Source organism: Saccopteryx leptura, chromosome 3, assembly GCF_036850995.1.
Source record: "Saccopteryx leptura isolate mSacLep1 chromosome 3, mSacLep1_pri_phased_curated, whole genome shotgun sequence".
Classification (NCBI taxonomy): Eukaryota; Metazoa; Chordata; class Mammalia; order Chiroptera; family Emballonuridae; genus Saccopteryx; species Saccopteryx leptura.
Genome location: NC_089505.1, coordinates 93,865,250 through 93,882,954, shown reverse-complemented (window position 1 = coordinate 93,882,954; position 17,705 = coordinate 93,865,250). Strand labels below are relative to the sequence as shown.

The window sequence follows — 17,705 nt, the reverse complement described above, 5'->3', positions numbered from 1 at the left end:
TCCTGCTAAACTGTCCTGTAACTGGGACTCAGCACGAATTATAAGCCGCAATGAAGCTGCTAATAAAATATCTGTCACCAGCCCCCTTCCCCAACACAACTTCCTGGGGGGACCTATCTCTCTGGTTCAACTTTGGCTCCTCAATGCCCTGCATGGGCCTGGCCCAGAAGGAATAATTGTCGAATGAATGCAAGATGGCCTGCTCTGTCTAAGGCCAGGGAGGGACAGACTGGGTGTTTTCTCAGTGTCCCCTCCAGAGCATCCGGTGGCCCATTTTTAGGTCTCAAGGTCACTGCCAAGAAAGAAAAGCTGCTAAAGTGACACCTCTATGCACCCACATGACTCAACACAAAAGATAACAGGAGCTCTTAAAAAACAAACCTCTCAAGTGTCTGTCCCCTTCTCCTCTGAGGACAGTGTCAGCGGCATCAGATAGGGATTGAGGCTGGATGACCTGCTGGTCCTTGGGCATCAGTGTGGCTCAGAGGTCATTTCGAGCTCTCTGCTCAGCAGACGGGTAGAAGGAACAAATGGAGGGAACAGATAAACACCACGTGTGGCCGCAGCAGGTGCGCCCGAGAATTTGGGAAACCGGAAGGGAGATTGTAAAATTAGCACCATGCAGAGGTAGGCCAAGGGAGAGCACAGTGCCTAGGCCAGGGACACCTGACCGAAGGTATTGACTAAAGAAGGTGACTCTCAGAAGGGGGCTAGTAATCCAGGTTGCCCAGAGGAAGGCTGTGTTGTCATGAAGGCTCGGTTCTCTCACTCTGGGTCCAGCGGGAGGCAGGTCTGCAGACTCACAGGCCTAACTCCCAATTGTTCAGGCGTAGGGCTCTGGTGGTGCAAGGCAGTGTGGTGTCACCGGAGTGTAGAAATCCCATTGGGGGGACCTTGGGCAAGTGACTTGACCTTTCTGGCTTCAGTTGCATTGTCATAAAATGGCAATAATTATCTCCTCCTGGAGCACTTGAGAGGATTCAATGAAAAAATAATTTTGTAGCGTTCAGTGTGGTGCATGGCACCTAGGAGAAAGGCTCCAGACGCTCTCAGTGGTGCAGATGCTGATCATCGGCCTCCTTGGGAGTCATGCAGCAGGCCATAGCCATGCAGATATTAACAATTTAGCCTGGGGGAGAGATTAACACTGGGCGGGCATATCTGGCCCACTGCCTATTTTTGTAAATAAAGTTTTATTGGAACACAGCCTGCTCATTTGTTTAGGTATCATATCGCCATGTCAGAGTTGGGTAGGGATGGCAGACAGTCTCTGGTCCACCAAGCAAAATGACCCTTTATAGGAAAAAGGCTATAATGGCCTGGCCCTTTGCAGAAGTGGCTGACCCCATCCTCATCAAGTGGTAGATAATCAGCTGGTTCCCGGACTTTACTGAAGAAAGTGATATAGTCAAGTGTTTTGTGGTAGAAAGTCTGGATTCTGACACTGTTGGTCTCAGGCAGGGTACTTCCTACTCATCGTTTTTACAGGTAAAACAGGAGCCGTACATAGTGCGTGAGGGCTAAGTGGGCTGATGTTGGCACTGTGCTTAGCACAGAGTCTGATGGCTTGCTAAGGGCTCTATAAACAGTTTGCTATTAGCTATTAAATTTCAACTGTTGAAAGGCACAAAGAAACTTCCAAGAAAGGGTCACTGCTGCATGCAGCTCTCTCTATAGAACACCCAGCAAACCCACAGAAAGCCGAACAAGAGTACGTGAACGCTGAAGGTGGGCTTCCCCAGTCAATACACCCAGGAAAGGAGTGATCCTGACTCCGTTTCAGGAGAGCAGCCGACCGGGACGGAAAGGGGAGCAAAGGTCAAGGTCACGAGGTCTAGTGCCCCTGAGTACCTGGTGCATAGTGGGGACCCAGAATTTGATGCCTGCATGAATGAAAGTTGGTTGTTTAACTGTAAAAACGATTTATCAGTCAGAGGGCACCTCTGGGTTCTGTGATGATAAGGCCACAGTTAGCCAGAGGATAAAATGTTCTGCCTCTGATATCTTAGGGTCTTAGGAATATAAACAATATGCTAAAATTGAGAGGAAACTCAAAGCAAGGAGCCTGTTAAAGCTTCCCACCGCAGGATAGAGGCATTGCGGTGGATTCCTAGGGAACAGATCGGCAAAGAAAAACGTTTAAAAACAAAAGCTGGCACAGAAGGTCATGAATTGGCCCGAAATAACTTGGGACACTGAGCAGACGGATGCGAGCGAGCAGCACATCTTGATGGAAATGAGGCCAGGCTGATAAGCTGAAATAGTCTCCCCTCACTGGGTGACCTAACTCCTGCTTCAGGAGGCCTCGGCCTGAAACAGAGGAGCACGTCAGCAGGGCAGGTCTGGGTTTCCTCCCATCGTTAGCGTGTGGCTTTCGTTCCTAAGACCCTGAAAACCTGGAAACCACTCCACTTACCGGGAGCACACACTTTGGAATGCAGATCCGGAAGCTATCTCTTTTCGGCAGACACTTCATGACTCTGGTTTCCACAACAGCAGGCTTTGGTGGCTCTGCCAAGTCTCTAGAGAAGGGCACCTGATCTGCAAAGTCACGAATCCAAGAACCCGAATGGGCTGCCAGTGGCAAGGATGGAAGGAAGATGTTTGTCTTAGCTTCTTGGGGGATCGGAAGATCGGGAGGGTTTAGGGGACCGCAGGTCCCCTGTGGTCTCCTTTGACACAACCCCAGGGGAAAGGTTTCTGGGAGCTTCTCAGGCAGGGCTGTGTAGCAGAGTGTCTTAGTAAAGGTCATTTTGGTTGCAAATAACAGACATTGAAACCAGCTGACACAGAAAGGGAGCGCCTGTGGGGAAGAAAAGCCCGTACCTGGCTCTTCGGCTTTGCTTGCCCTTTGATTCTCTAACTTTCCTCATCTCCTTTCAATAAACGCCCTTTCTGCTTACATTAGCTGTGAAAGGTTTCTGTTGTTTGCAAAGACTCTTGAGTGATACAAAGGGTCCTAGTGGAACCCAAGGGCAGTCATTACCACTGGCTTTCCGAAAGACAAGACTACTAGGAACAGGAAAGTTACCAGGAATCAAAGTAACTTTCTCCTTCGGTATCAGGTGGAATGCCTTCAGTTTCAAATAACAGAACAGTGGATGTGGGTAGAATGTAAAAATCTGGAGCGCCTCCCAAACTGACTCTGGCCGTGTGACTTGCTTTGTCTGATGGAATATTGACAAACACAAGGCAAGTGAGAAGTGTTCCTGCTTTGGGGCTTGATCTCTCCGGCTGCTCTGGGGAAGCCGTGCCCACCACACACACAAGAGCCTGGTTTAGCCAGCGGGGTGATGAGACACCATGCCATGCAGAGACAGACAGTCCCAGCCTCTCTAGACTGCGGGTTCTCATTCTCACTACTATTGATATTTTGGATAAAATACATCACTGTGTGGGACGCCCTGTGCACTGTGGGGTGTTTCGCAGGATCGCTGGCCTCTACTCACAGATGATAGTAGTACCCTCCCCGCACCCTCCCCCTGACTCAGTTGTGACAACCAAAACTGCATCCAGAAATGGCCAGATGTCCCTTGTGTGTGTGGGGGGATTGCCCTTGATTGAGAACCACTGAACAAAACCAACTTGCCTGCCAGTGACAAGGCATGTCAGCGAGGCCATCTCAAACTGTCTTGTCCCAGCCAAGCCAGCTCAGACCAGGACAAGTGCCCAGCTTGACCCAAAGAGTCTTGAGAGATAATTGTACCATTTTCAGTCGCTACGTTCTGAGTAGTTTGTCCCACAGCATAAGCAGGTACACCTGACCACAGTGGCTTAAACAGGAAGAAATGAATTGTCTTCCACAACAGGAAGTACAGAGGTGGGCAGTCCGCCATGGTGTCGGACACAGCGATGCGGCCCCAGGCCCTTCTCCTCTTTCCATTCCATTGTCCTTGGTGGTGGGCTTCAGCCTCCTGCTTGTTGCCTGGTGGTCCCGGAATGGCTGCTCCAGCTTTAAGTCTGAGCTCTCGAAGACAAAAAGAAGACAAGGCAAAGGGACAAAGGGAAACAAGCTTTTTTCCTAGCGAAGACTTGCCTTTTGTTGCAGAAGAGAAGCCCTCCCCAGTGGCCTTCACTTACATGTCATTGGTGAGAACTGAACAATACGGCCAGCTCTAGTGGCAAGGGAGGCTGGGAAATCAAGGCAGCTAGCTTTCAGCTTACTCAGTTGAGGGAGGCGATGACTAGGGGCTGGTCGTATCTGCTGCACTGTCTCTCTGGGGGTCTTAGGCCCTTGGTTTCTTGTCTCTACTTGTGGCGTATCTACCCCAGCCTTTTCTCTCTGAAGACTGGCTTTTTTGTTTCTCCAAACACAAGGTGGGAAGTGGCCACCCCAACCCTGGAACTGCATTAGATTCTCAACTCTAGCACCACTAATGACTTGGCATGGCATCTCAGACTCCACTTCCAAACGCTAAAAACAGAGATACTGATTGGCCCAGCTTGAGTTAGAAGAGAACCTGATTGGTCCGGCTCGGGTAGCATCTACTGCTTGACCAACCAGCTGTGGCTAAGAGCACACACAGCATTAGGTAGGGCAAACCTGATTTGAGGAGGGGGTACATTCTCAGGGAAAGGGGATGTGGCTGTGGAGATACCCTAAAAGCTACCTAGTTTAAGGAGTGAAAAAAAGAAATTGCCGGCCCTGGCTGGTTGGCTCAGTGGTAGAGTGTCGGCTGGGTGTGTGGAAGTCCTGTGTTTGATTCCTGGTCAGAATGAATAGGAGAAGCGACCATCTGCTTTTCCCCTGCTCCTCCCTTCTGTCTCTCTCCCTCTCTCTCTAACTCTCTCTCTCCTCTCCTCCTGCATCCATGGCTTTAATGGTTTGAGCGATTTGGCCCCAGATGCTGAGGATGGCTGGATGGCCCCATGGCCTTGTCTCAGGCACAGAAATAGCTTGGTTGCTGAGCAACCAAGTAGTGGCCCCAGATGGGCAGAGCATTGCCCTGTAGGGGGATTACGGGGTGGATCCCGGTCGGGCACATGCAGGAATCTGTCTCTTTGCCTCCCTGCCTCTCACTTAGTAAAAAAATAAAATAAAAAAAAAAAAGAAATTGTGATCATGGGTTGCAATGTTCATATGATAAAAATGAACACATCCTCTGAAAGACCTAAAATATAGTGAAGTCATATAGGCATCAAATTTAACTTATGCAAATTCAAATATACATGTTCCACCCACAAACAACATCCCCCCCACACACATACACACACAATTTGGATCCCAAACATGAGTCAGCTGCTTGAACTACTGCCTAACCAAGTGATCTTTTTGGATGCTGGAGAGAAACTTGCCATTTTGTACTTTGGGGATACGATACAATATAAATAATACTATGTCAAAAAAAATTTCTGGAATTTTCAAGAGTCTTTTTAAGATCAGATAATGCTCACCTTGCTCACTGACTTTAGGTCTGAACCCTGTGTACTGTGCACCTTCCGTGGAATATCACATAAAGGAAACCTCTCATTTCCTTCTAGTCTTAATCAGCATTAAGAATGTATTTGGTTTTGAAATATCAAGATTTTTTTTTTTATTGTGGCTTTTGAAAAATAAAACATAAATGATATCTATGACTTCTGGCTCTTCCTCCCATTTTGTTTGGCGGTCCTGGCACTAGGGTAACAACCTTTAAAGTCCTACGAAAGCATCTTAGTATTTGGACACGGAAGAGTCTCACTGACTCACAGAGGATCACGCAAGGCCGAGCAGGATGACGTTTCTAGTTCCTTCCACCAGGCTTAGAGGACAGAAAACGCTGACCGGACCTGCTGGAATCATTTCTCTTCAGCGTCTCTCTTTCTTGGTTCATCTTTGGGGTGGCTTTTCTGGCTCCAACCTTCAATGAACAAGAGAAATCAGTGCGCAAACTCTATCATTGCAGTGAGATCCCCAAACATGTCACGCAAATGTTTTTTTAACTTAAAATAAGACTTTTCTTTTAAAAAAGTATATATATGCTAAAGAAAGTTAAAATGATCCACCAATGTCACACTACCGAAGGAAAGCACTATGAAGGTTTTTTGGCATCCAGCCTTCTGATACACAGGTAACGGTTTCCCTTTTTATATTTGCGTTTCGAAACCGAGAGCTTCTTAGGAGGTGCGCATTCGTTGTGAGGGAGTATCTTTCTCCTGAAGAGCTGTTACCAAACTGCAGGTGTCTTATGTCTCTGATGTCACAGGAGGGAAAATGCAGGGTATTGGAGGGAGTCTGTTTGGCCCTTTGTTGAGCACTGGCCACCCCCTCCTGGAAGCCATGTGTGTGACCCCTAGCCCTGGTCATGCTTGATTGGACACTTGGCACAGGCTGGGCTCTTTAGATAACCACTCCCAGGATTTGGGGTTAAAGGGCTCTGAGAGGTTATCCGCTCCCTGGGCTGGTCCTTTGGACTGGGGGACCTTGAAGTCATTCCTTCCTGTCACGTGACTGGAGAGAGCTCAGCAGAGATATGGAGAAATGACAAGGACAGATGTGGTGTGTGTGTGTGTGTGTGTGTGTGTGTGTGTGTGTGTGTGTGAGAGAGAGAGAGAGAGAGAGAGAGAGAGAGAGAGAAAGAGAGAGAGACATGGTGCCTGGGACACGACGGCTTACCCGTTCTGTTTTGGGGCCAGACTCTTTCAGCTCTTTGTTTTAATGAGAGACTCACTTGGGTATCCTTATGAAAGCCCCTTCCCTCTGTCTGAATAGCACTGTATTAATTACAATGCAAGAATCGCTCTCTCAGAGTTCTGCATCTACTGTGGATAGATTGTAACTTGCAAGCTTTACAACAAGCTTCAAATTCCAGCCCTATTCCTGCAGTGAGGACACAATACCCCTGCGGGAAGAGGGCTGTGGGTAGTCAGACTTCAGCCTTGCCACTTACTACGTGACCCTTGGTGTCCTCATCTGTGAGGTATTGCCCAGAATACCCACAGAGAGGAGGTGCTGGGTCGAGTTCAATGAAAGGGGCTGTTGGACCATCTCTTGATCTCTGGTCACTTTCAGACAGGTTTAAGCATCCGCTCCTGAGACCGGCGCCAGTGGCTGGCAGGAGCCTTGCATGTGCTTTGAGACTGTGTTCAAGATCATTTCAGAGTGAGAAGGGTTAACGTCTCTGCACTAGCCCACGAAGTACAATATATACCTTGCTCGGAATGTCAGGGAAAATGGAAACAGACAGCAAATGTTGGAAACTTTTCCCTGGAAACCACCTTGCTTTTATAGCCTCTTTTATTTGATTTTCAATAAAATTGCTGGCTGTGGATAGCTCCCAAATGCCAGTGCCCTGACCCGGTGTGGGGCGGGCCGTCGGAATTTGAGCCAAAGAGTGTGTTAGAAGTTAAGAGTCCTCGGTCCAGGGTCCTCTGCCCCGAGGTCTGCCAGGAACGTGGAGATTTGGTCCATGTTTTTAGGTGACAAGGGCGGGACAGCAGAAGGCAGGGATGGGTGATTGAGAAGAGGAAGAGATGGGGAATGAGAAATTTGAAAATGCAAACGAGGGCAGGAAGGGCAGGGAAAACGTGGCAGGATCTACCTTGAACCTGGGACTACAGGCAGTCACCATGCACACAGCTTGGATGTTTGGAGGCACGGGGCTCACCCTTAGAATGAACAGGCATGGATAGAAGCCAGTCATTTAAGTAGCGACACCTAGGCGGACAGGAGTGGCTGCTCTAAGGGACTTCAAGTGTCGGCTCTAGAAGGACACCAGTCCATTCTCACACAACCTCAGGTCTCGGTTTGAATGGCCCTCCTTCCGGGAGGCCTCTCCTGGCCCTTGGACTGGGTGGGTCCCTGTGACATACACTCCCAGGTTCAGTCCACTGGCCTTTGTCCTTACAACATTTTGTACAGCCTGACCAGGCGGTGGCGCAGTGGATAGAGCGTTGGACTGGGATGCGGAGGACCCAGGTTCAAGACCCTGAGGTCGCAAGCTTGAGTGTAGGCTCATCTGGGCTCATCTGGTTTGAGCAAAGCTCACCAGCTTGAACCCAAGGTCGCTGGCTCGAGCAAGGGGTTACTCAGTCTGCTAAAAGCTCATGTCAAGGCACATATGAGAAAGCAGTCAATGAACAACTAAGGTGTCGCAACGAAAAACTGATGATTGATGCTTCTCATCTCTCTCCGTTCCTGTCTGTCCCTATATATCCCTCTCTCTCTGAAAGAAAAAAAACAAACAAAACATTTTGTACAAAGTAATTACGTCATCATTACTTGTATTTTTTATAAAAAGTGGCCCAAGACTGTAAGGCGTAAAGGCAGGCAGTGTTGTTTCTTCATTGATCTGACCCAGGGTTTCTCACCCCCTACCCCGCCCCTTTTTCCTATTATGGTCCTTTGATAAACGCTCCCACAGTTTGAATTAATGAAATATTAATGTTACAGATAGCACTGTATGTATTTCTGTGCTTTAAACATCTTAAAAAAGGAATTTTTGCCATCTCCGGGGTGAGATACTGCCCTCACTGAGAACTCATGGTGGAATCCCAACACCTGGACAGTGCCCGACTCTTGTTCTTGTAGGCTCTCGGCAAATGTTTGCTGAATGAATGGGGACCACCAGAGCATCCTCTGCTTACTTCTCCCTCCCCAGTGCCTAGCACAGCATGTGGTCTAGACTAGGTAGTCAGTAAATATTTGTTAACTAGAAGATCTTCCTCATTAGCATGCAACTGACAAACAATTATAAAAAGCTGTTCTCTGCAAATGAACTGCAAATCAATGAATGGCATTTTGGAGGACAGGAAACAAAATCCCATAGGACCATCAAAAGGAAGGAGCTGCCCGCTCTGACACTTGCTAGCGGTGGAGACGCCTTTGGGAGTGGGTAGGACTGAAGGACCGGGTTTTACATGTCCTGTCTTTTTCAAGGTGGTCACAATGACTCCATGCCCACAGGGACTCGGGGCACACTGTGGAGGAAGGAGCCTAAAGCCACACTTTGCAAGGAACGTGGAGGAAACCCTTTCGTACCGAGGAGGTTCTAGACACCACGCCTCTACGTGTGGGCTGGAGGGGCTGGCAGAATGGGCACCATCTACGCGCATTCTGTTTAGACCAGAGGCGGCCCGGAGTTCCAGGAGGCTGCACATCTCAGGGAGGTACATGTTTCAATGACATCCAAGATATCGGGTCCATCCCGATAGCTCCTCTGTCATCTTACATCCCCAAGTGGTCCTCAGACAAAACCTCGCTGTGGGGCGGTTTCTGCCTGCTCCCGGGCTCAACCATCTACATGGAGGAACAGGAGACAGGCTCCCACTCGTTCCCACTTTGCAGGGTAGCCAAGGTCTCAGGTCTAGGGGGGCCTCAGGATGCTCACTCTCCTCCTAACTTCCTGTCCTGGGTAGTAACCATCCTCTAGTCTTAGAACAAGAGTGCTGGTTAAGAAGAGGCTTCTCTTTTCCAAAAACATCCCTTACCTAGAATCATTTTTTCCCCCGAGGATAATTTTGTTGTTTTGAAATGACTGTGACCTTTTATCCAACTCAGATTTATCTCCTCTCTCTTATCCAGCTAAAATGTGTTTCCTTTCAAGCTTCCTGAGAGCTTGCTTCTACCCTCTGCAAAGTGGGAACGTGGGTTGGGTTGATTCCAGTTCCCGGGCTGAATTGAAAATGGCAATATTTCAGCAGGTTTTAGATGTCATAGTCTTGATTCTCAACGCTTAAAAAGGAGTATTCTAGAGGAGGCTGCCTTGAAATGCAAGAGAAATGCCACCCAAAACGCATCAGGTTTGTCACCTGTATGTTTATTACCTTCAAGGAGGCCAAGCCATGCTTACCTGGCTGTTGGCCAGCTCTCCTACCCAACCTAGCTGTGTGGCTCTGGACAAATTACTTAAAGTCTCTGAGCCTTAGACACCTCCTCTGATGATTGGGGATAAAACACCACATAGGGTTGTTGTGAAGATTAAATCAGATGATGCTTAGCTCTGTGCCTGGCACACACTAGATGCTCAGTACATGACAGACATAGGATGATTGACAGTTGGGGTTCTGCTGACCTCTTACTGTGCTCTCTTCTTCGGGCTCACCTGGCAGTTTGAGCTTTGCATCTTGCTTTTCACCGTCGCTACAAACATGCGTCTCTTTAATAAAGAATAGTGACAACATTTAGCTCATGTTCTTCACTTTTGCATCAAAGAAAAATGGATTTTTCTCAACTTTCAGATGCTACCCTTTTGGATGGAATGTAGGGCCCTTTCTAGGGACAGGGGTGGGGGTGAGAATGTGAGTCTGCGGCCAGGGCCTTAGCTCTCATCAATGGTGCGCTGTCCTGCTGAGCCCCTTTGGGGTTTCCGTCCCAGATTTTGGAGGCATTGGCGGGGAGGGGGCTGGTCAGCCACAATGCCCTGGAAGAACACTGTACCCCCTCAGTGGACAGATCTGCTTTAGCTGGAAGCAGAGCCGCCCACATCAGTGGAAGAGGATGTAGACGTGCAATGGGTTTCCACCCGGGCACCCCAGGACCTAAGCATGGTGACAGCCACAGCAACTGACCTCCCTGTCGGGGACTGTGGGGGCCTGTTGGGAAGCCAGTGCCACCACAGATCTGGAGCTTCCCCTAGGGTCTGACTGCTGTTGTTGACCCTGGTCTCTCCAGGACCCTGACTCTCAGGGACAGTTCACCAAAGAATGAGTATCCCCTAGCGCTGGGGACACAACAGGGAGAGAGTGAACTAGGGCTTCCCTTATGGATTGACATTCCGGCAGGTGACCCTGCAGGGGCATCAGGGAGGGTACGTTCTCGGAGAGCCCTGAGCACTCACTGGGGCCATCAACCTGATGCCTACGGGGGCCAGGGAAGTAGAAGTGACGCGAGCCCGGTGAGGATGCCAGCACACCCCAACCCCAGCACCTAAGGGGCCTCGAGTTTCCCAGAGAAGCCAAAAATCCAGAGGATTCCATGCAAGCGCTTTGAAATGTTACTCAAAATAAAAAAAATCCAAGTCAAATGAAAACATCTGTGGGCTGCCATCTTGCACATCTGGTTGAGAGCCCACCCCTTGGCGTCTAGTTGGTGCTCAGTTAACACCTGTGGGAGAGGTTGCCAGGCAAACTACCAGCTGCCTGGTTCAACTGGACTTTCAGAATGAAACCAAAGAAGTTTTTAGTGTTAAGTAGGTCCCATGCAATATTCGGGACATACTTATACTAAGTAACTGCTTGTTGTTAACCTGAAATTCAGATTGAACTGGGCACCCTGTTGTGTTTAGCTTTGTTTTATCAACTCTTTTAACTCCGGCAACCTGATTGGACATTCACAAAGCTCATGGAGGACGTAAGGCCATCTTCTGGGACAGGGACTAGCTGCTGTATGTCTCTTCCATTCTTATGAAAGGACGCTAACTCTACTGTCAGGGCAACGGTCTCTGAAGGCTTGAGGGCCTGTATTTAACTGACAGTTGCCCTCCAGGCATTTTCTGTGGAGGAGGCTGTGAGCCTGAAGCTACTCAATATTTATCACAAACTGAGAGAGGAAGTAAGCTCAGAAGATGGTCACCATCCAAATTCCCTGTACATTATGAAGCAGTGCTCTAAAACCAACAACCTTCCTTTTTTTTTGTAGGTGAACCCTTTACCCAAGCAAAATCTCTTCAAGTTTGCATATTAAACAGATAATAGAGAGCTTCCCTCATGGGAACAAGGGGTGTGTGTGTGTGTGTGTGCATTGAGTCACACTCTTCCATGGCACCCAAGGGCTCCAGGGAACCCCAGTTTGAACATTGTTCCAAAATAGCTTTCTGGATTAGATCCAATCAGTGGACAGCTAAGTACGGAAGGGCAGAGCCTGGCACCCACACACCTGCTTTGCCTCCGCTCACCGGGATGTGTGTGATGATATCAGTCTGTCTCACAAGCTGTTCTCAGACATCGCCCAGCCAACATCCCGTTGCTATTCTAAGGGAGTTGTTTATTATTTCACATGATGTCCTCTCCAGGGAAAATCCAGTATGGTCTTTGTACTGAGAATGCTTCTGAGCATTGTGTCCATTCATCTCATGGACACCGTGAATTCTGGACCCATCCTGGCTGGGTTTTCCACCTCCCATCGGCCACCAGAAGCCCACAGTCGAATGAGGCTCCCCCTTTGGTAGGTGAGGACATGTTTACAACGGGCACTTTCATCCTCATTCCTGACTCCATTTTGTACCCACTTTTCTCCTCCTTTCACCCACCTACTTCGTTCTTGGGATAGGGGTTCCTGGAGCTCCCCACGCCTCTTCTTCTTTTTCTTCTCTTATGACCTTGTCTCCAAGTCCCCACATCATTTAGAGGCTAGGATGGTTGCCCTCGCAGCCAAAGCCACGCTTTACTTCCCCTCTGCCCTCTCTCACCTCCAGATACTGGGTCGGATGCTTGCTTGTCTCTTAGGTCATTTGTTCAGATTGCAGGTGGGGAGGGGGAGGGGCAGGGGCTGGGCTGGGCTGGGGGGAGGGAGGGGAGGGAGTGGAGGTGTGTGTGGTTGTTCCTTGGGCAGCATACCCTGGCCCTCACACCCCATAAGCTCTTACCCTTTGTAAATACTGTATCAACTTTGTGTCTTGCTGCAAGATCAGAAAACCACTCCATACCTGCCTCTCTTTCTCTTTGAAGGAACAGTTGCAAGATGTTGATTCTTTTACATTTCTCTGTTCAGGATCCTCTAAACGTTCCTGAGTGGAAATATCAGGTGAGCAAGAGAGTGTTTGGTGTGTCCTAACCTGTCCCATTCTGTGGCACACCTCTAGGCTTCTAGGGGATGCAGGGGTTCAAGAGTTAGTGGGCAAAAGATGGGGGACAGGTGAGGGTCTTTTTCTTCAACTGTCTTCTATCCATATACTGGGCTACTCTAACCACGTCTTACTTTTTTCAACCTTGTGTGGGTCAGAGGGTACCACCTCCAAGCCCCGCCCCCATCCCATTTCCATCCTACATGACACCTACCGATTTCTGTGGTCAAAAACACACAAGTGCACTGAGGGAACCAGGATCTTGAGAATACCTGGGCCCAATAAAATCTTGGAAAACAGCGAGTTAAAATAATAATGATGATAACAGTGATGGTATTAAGAGCATCTATCCAGTGTTAACCACGTGCTAAGGGTTTTGCATACACACTCTCATGGAACTGAATGCTTTGCATTAGGTGCCATTTTATTCTCATTTAAAATCGAGGGTGTCTGAGTTAATTAAGCAGAGGAAGGGGCTCATGCCCGGCTGAGAACACTGACAGGGCTGTGGCCACACCCCTTGGCCAGGATTTGATTGGCTGCAGATTTGATTGGCAAGCAAGCAGAATGCTGCCTCCCCAGCCTGAAGCAGCCAGTGCCCCTCATTCAGCCTTTGTCACACTTGGGGAGTCCTAATAAAGGGCTTAATTGCATCTCAAAAGGCAATTTCTGTGCATTAAAAAATTTCTTATTAAAATACCCAAAAAGCATCTGGGCCTTTTCTTGGCTGTAGCCCTAGCTGTATTCACCAAATAGAAAAAGAGTTTCCCAAAAGAGCTGCCAGCTTTGGGCGACAGTGGCTCGGTGCGTGCTGAACGGGACAGCAGGCAGGAGGCTCTGAAAGCAACGCAGCACCCCCCCCCCCCCGGGCCCCGCCACGAGTTCGTGCTGCGTGCCAGGCCCTGCACGCTTTATATCACGGAACCCTCCCCGTGCCTGTGAAATAGGTCCCACAGTTACCATTTTTGGTTGTTTTCAGGGGCAGATGTGGGGCTTGAACCCTATTTGTTTGACTCTGAAACCCTCTTGCAAACTCCAACAGACACTGCTGCCTTCTCTAGTGATGTGGGGAGCCAAGTAGACTGAGCACAGCCTTGGCCTCTGTCATCGTCACTGTCACATGGACAGAGCGCAGAGCCAGGGTGCCTCAGAGGCATCTGGCTGCGACGGACCACAATGCTCTCTGTGGATGCCCAGCACGGAGGCATTCTAAGCATTTCATATCATTTTTGCAGTCAAAGGTTCTTAGTATGGAAGCATGACTTTAGATTCTGGAAAGTTCTGCTTGGTGAAGAGACGTTCAAACATTAAACTACATTTTTTTAGGGGTGGGTGGGGGGTGGCAAGGTGAGGAATTTCATTTCCCAATGCTTCAACCAGGCCATTGCTACAAACAGGTGAAATTTTATACAGGAGATGGAAAAAGAAAATAAGGCTCTTTGTGGAAATATTAGGTGTGAAACTGAAAGCGAAAAGGAATTCTATTTTCCTTTAACTTCCATTTAAAAAATGAACACATACCCCCTTGGAAGGAACTGAGGCTAAGACAAATGTATACAAGTTCTCATCAGAATCTATTTATTGTTTTTTTTCCTGACAAACAGGAATTTCTGACAACATATGAACAGCCAAACGTAAGTGCAGAGCCAAGCCCTGGCATGAGCACCCCAGGAGCAGTGGAGAGAGGACGGAGAGGGGGATGCCCTGGCGTGAGAACCCCAGGAGCAGTGGAGAGAGGACGGAGAGGGGGAAGCCCTGGCGTGAGAACCCCAGGAGCAGTGGAGAGAGGACGGAGAGGGGGAAGCCCTGGCGTGAGAACCCCAGGAGCAGTGGAGAGTGGGCAGAGAGGGGGAAGCCCTGGCGTGAGAACCCCAGGAGCAGTGGAGAGAGGACGGAGAGGGGGAAGCCCTGGCGTGAGAACCCCAGGAGCAGTGGAGAGAGGACGGAGAGGGGGAAGCCCTGGCATGAGAACCCCAGGAGCAGTGGAGAGAGGACGGAGAGGGGGAAGCCCTGGCGTGAGAACCCCAGGAGCAGTGGAGAGAGGACGGAGAGGGGGAAGCCCTGGCGTGAGAACCCCGGGAGCAGTGGAGAGAGGATGGAGAGGGGGAAGCCCTGGCGTGAGAACCCCGGGAGCAGTGGAGAGAGGATGGAGAGGGGGAAGCCCTGGCGTGAGAACCCCAGGAGCAGTGGAGAGAGGACGGAGAGGGGGAAGCCCTGGCGTGAGAACCCCAGGAGCAGTGGAGAGAGGACGGAGAGGGGGAAGCCCTGGCGTGAGAACCCCAGGAGCAGTGGAGAGAGGACGGAGAGGGGGAAGCCCTGGCGTGAGAACCCCGGGAGCAGTGGAGAGAGGATGGAGAGGGGGAAGCCCTGGCGTGAGAACCCCAGGAGCAGTGGAGAGAGGACGGAGAGGGGGAAGCCCTGGCGTGAGAACCCCAGGAGCAGTGGAGAGAGGACGGAGAGGGGGAAGCCCTGGCGTGAGAACCCCGGGAGCAGTGGAGAGAGGATGGAGAGGGGGAAGCCCTGGCGTGAGAACCCCGGGAGCAGTGGAGAGAGGATGGAGAGGGGGAAGCCCTGGCGTGAGAACCCCAGGAGCAGTGGAGAGTGGACGGAGAGGGGGATGCCCTGGCATGAGAACCCCGGGAGCAGTGGAGAGAGGACGGAGAGGGGGAAGCCCTGGCGTGAGAACCCCAGGAGCAGTGGAGAGAGGACGGAGAGGGGGATGCCCTGGCATGAGAACCCCGGGAGCAGTGGAGAGAGGACGGAGAGGGGGAAGCCCTGGCGTGAGAACCCCGGGAGCAGTGGAGAGAGGATGGAGAGGGGGAAGCCCTGGCGTGAGAACCCCAGGAGCAGTGGAGAGTGGACGGAGAGGGGGATGCCCTGGCATGAGAACCCCAGGAGCAGTGGAGAGTGGACGGAGAGGGGGATGCCCTGGCATGAGAACCCCGGGAGCAGTGGAGAGAGGACGGAGAGGGGGAAGCCCTGGCGTGAGAACCCCAGGAGCAGTGGAGAGAGGACGGAGAGGGGGATGCCCTGGCATGAGAACCCCAGGAGCAGTGGAGAGAGGACGGAGAGGGGGAAGCCCTGGCGTGAGAACCCCAGGAGCAGTGGAGAGAGGACGGAGAGGGGGAAGCCCTGGCATGAGAACCCCAGGAGCAGTGGAGAGTGGACGGAGAGGGGGAAGCCCTGGCGTGAGAACCCCAGGAGCAGTGGAGAGAGGACGGAGAGGGGGAAGCCCTGGCATGAGCACCCCAGGAGCAGTGGAGAGTGGGCAGAGAGGGGGAAGCCCTGGCGTGAGAACCCCAGGAGCAGTGGAGAGAGGACGGAGAGGGGGAAGCCCTGGCGTGAGAACCCCAGGAGCAGTGGAGAGAGGACGGAGAGGGGGAAGCCCTGGCGTGAGAACCCCAGGAGCAGTGGAGAGAGGACGGAGAGGGGGAAGCCCTGGCATGAGAACCCCAGGAGCAGTGGAGAGAGGACGGAGAGGGGGAAGCCCTGGCAGGAGAACCCCAGGAGCAGTGGAGAGAGGACGGAGAGGGGGAAGCCCTGGCGTGAGAACCCCGGGAGCAGTGGAGAGTGGACGGAGAGGGGGAAGCCCTGGCATGAGAACCCCAGGAGCAGTGGAGAGAGGATGGAGAGGGGCATGCCCTGGCGAGGGAGTCGGCGAGGGACGGCGAGGAAGGGCCGTGGAAAAGTGAACCCGGGCAGGGGAGGGCAGCACGTGTGGGTGTGAACCCTGCTGCACCGACTAGCCAGGGAACTCTACTCTCTGTCAAGCTCAGTGGTCCCCTCTCTCAGTGACCTGCCGCTCACCAGCGTTCCTCGCTGGGTTGACGGGACAGAGGAAGCGTGTGTCATGGGGAGCAGGTGCCTGCCCTTCGCTGAGCGCGCGATAAATAGTACCATCAGCATTGCCACGCTAATGACTCTAGTTCTTATAAATCTTTCCCTAAATTGTGAGTTCTGTAACTTTGAAAGTCCCTATCACAGGTTCAACTTGACCGCTTCAGAGCCTTCTCCATTGATGGATGTCTAGTGCCCAATAGGCAGGCACAGCTCCGGCTCTGTATATGAACAGGGCGGCCTCCGAATAATGCATGTGAAGCCTGATTATGTAAATCCTCAGGTTGTCTTACATTATTAGTCAGCTCATGACAATGGCTTTTTTTGGGCTCTTTGCTGTCCCATTCTGTGATCTGGTGTCTCTGCTTTGGGACCTAGCCTGCCAAGCCTTGGAGGGGGGGATGCCTCAGAAGGGGTGAGCTCTCCAGAGACCACATGAAAGGAAAGTCAGAGCTCTGTCATTGGCCCAGCTCTCCCTGGCATTGCTCGGTGTGACAGGAAACTGTCCTCTGCCTGAGGCAGCCCCATGACACATGCAGACATGGGTCTGTGATGTTTAATTTAACTCAGAGTGGTGAGCGCTGGAAACGCCACATCTGGTCCTCCCTCAGAGCAGGGCGGCTGCTCTCATTTCTGGGACTACATGTCATGGAGCCTGCAGCCTGGAAGATGTGTGGATGGAGGGTAGGCCTCTGCAGGGAACGCAGCTGAGGTCAGCTCTTCACCTGTCTGCTCTGCACTAAAGGCTGTTCTTCAAGGGCATGCATCCATCCCCATCCACCTGTCTATCCATCTGTCTGTCCATCCGTCCATCCATCCATCCATCCATCCATCCATTCATCTCTATCCATCTGTCCATCCATCCATCCACCCACCCATCCATCTATTCACCAAATATTTATTGGGTGTCTCCTACATTCTGGGCAATCAGAATAGGAAACTAAATCTCTGTTCTCAGAGAGCTTAATCATCCACGTATCCCCAGGACCTGGAAGAATGATAAAAATACAAATAATAGCCACCATTTAAAAGAAAAATACAAATGAGTTTTAGAGAATTTAAGAAACCTGCCCGAGACCCCATAGTGAGTGGCAGATCTAGAGTCTAAACCTAGGTCTGTCTGATGTTAAAGCTACTCTGCCACCTTCATTTGCCCGCTCCCCTAGG

The 17,705-nt window shown here is 50.9% G+C and overlaps 1 protein-coding gene across 15 annotated transcripts in view; it reads right to left on the bottom strand.

The window, feature by feature from the left end:
- Positions 1-3,573: 3,573 nt before the first annotated feature.
- The window catches only part of FHAD1 (forkhead associated phosphopeptide binding domain 1), a 126,776-nt gene continuing 112,644 nt past the window's right edge, over positions 3,574-17,705 (bottom strand). For 10 of the 15 annotated variants that reach the window (XM_066375129.1, XM_066375134.1, XM_066375135.1 and 7 more), the window contains 4 exons: positions 12,564-12,644; positions 10,023-10,076; positions 5,690-5,840; positions 3,574-3,967 (listed from right to left, as the gene is read on the bottom strand). In XM_066375129.1, the coding sequence (XP_066231226.1) occupies positions 5,724-5,840; positions 10,023-10,076; positions 12,564-12,644 (252 nt within the window). In that variant the 3' untranslated portion in view covers positions 3,574-3,967; positions 5,690-5,723. Of the gene's footprint in view, positions 3,968-5,689; positions 5,841-9,992; positions 10,077-12,563; positions 12,645-16,288; positions 17,527-17,705 lie in introns of those variants that run through there. The other 5 variants (XM_066375130.1, XM_066375131.1, XM_066375132.1 and 2 more) reach the window with 5 other exon arrangements.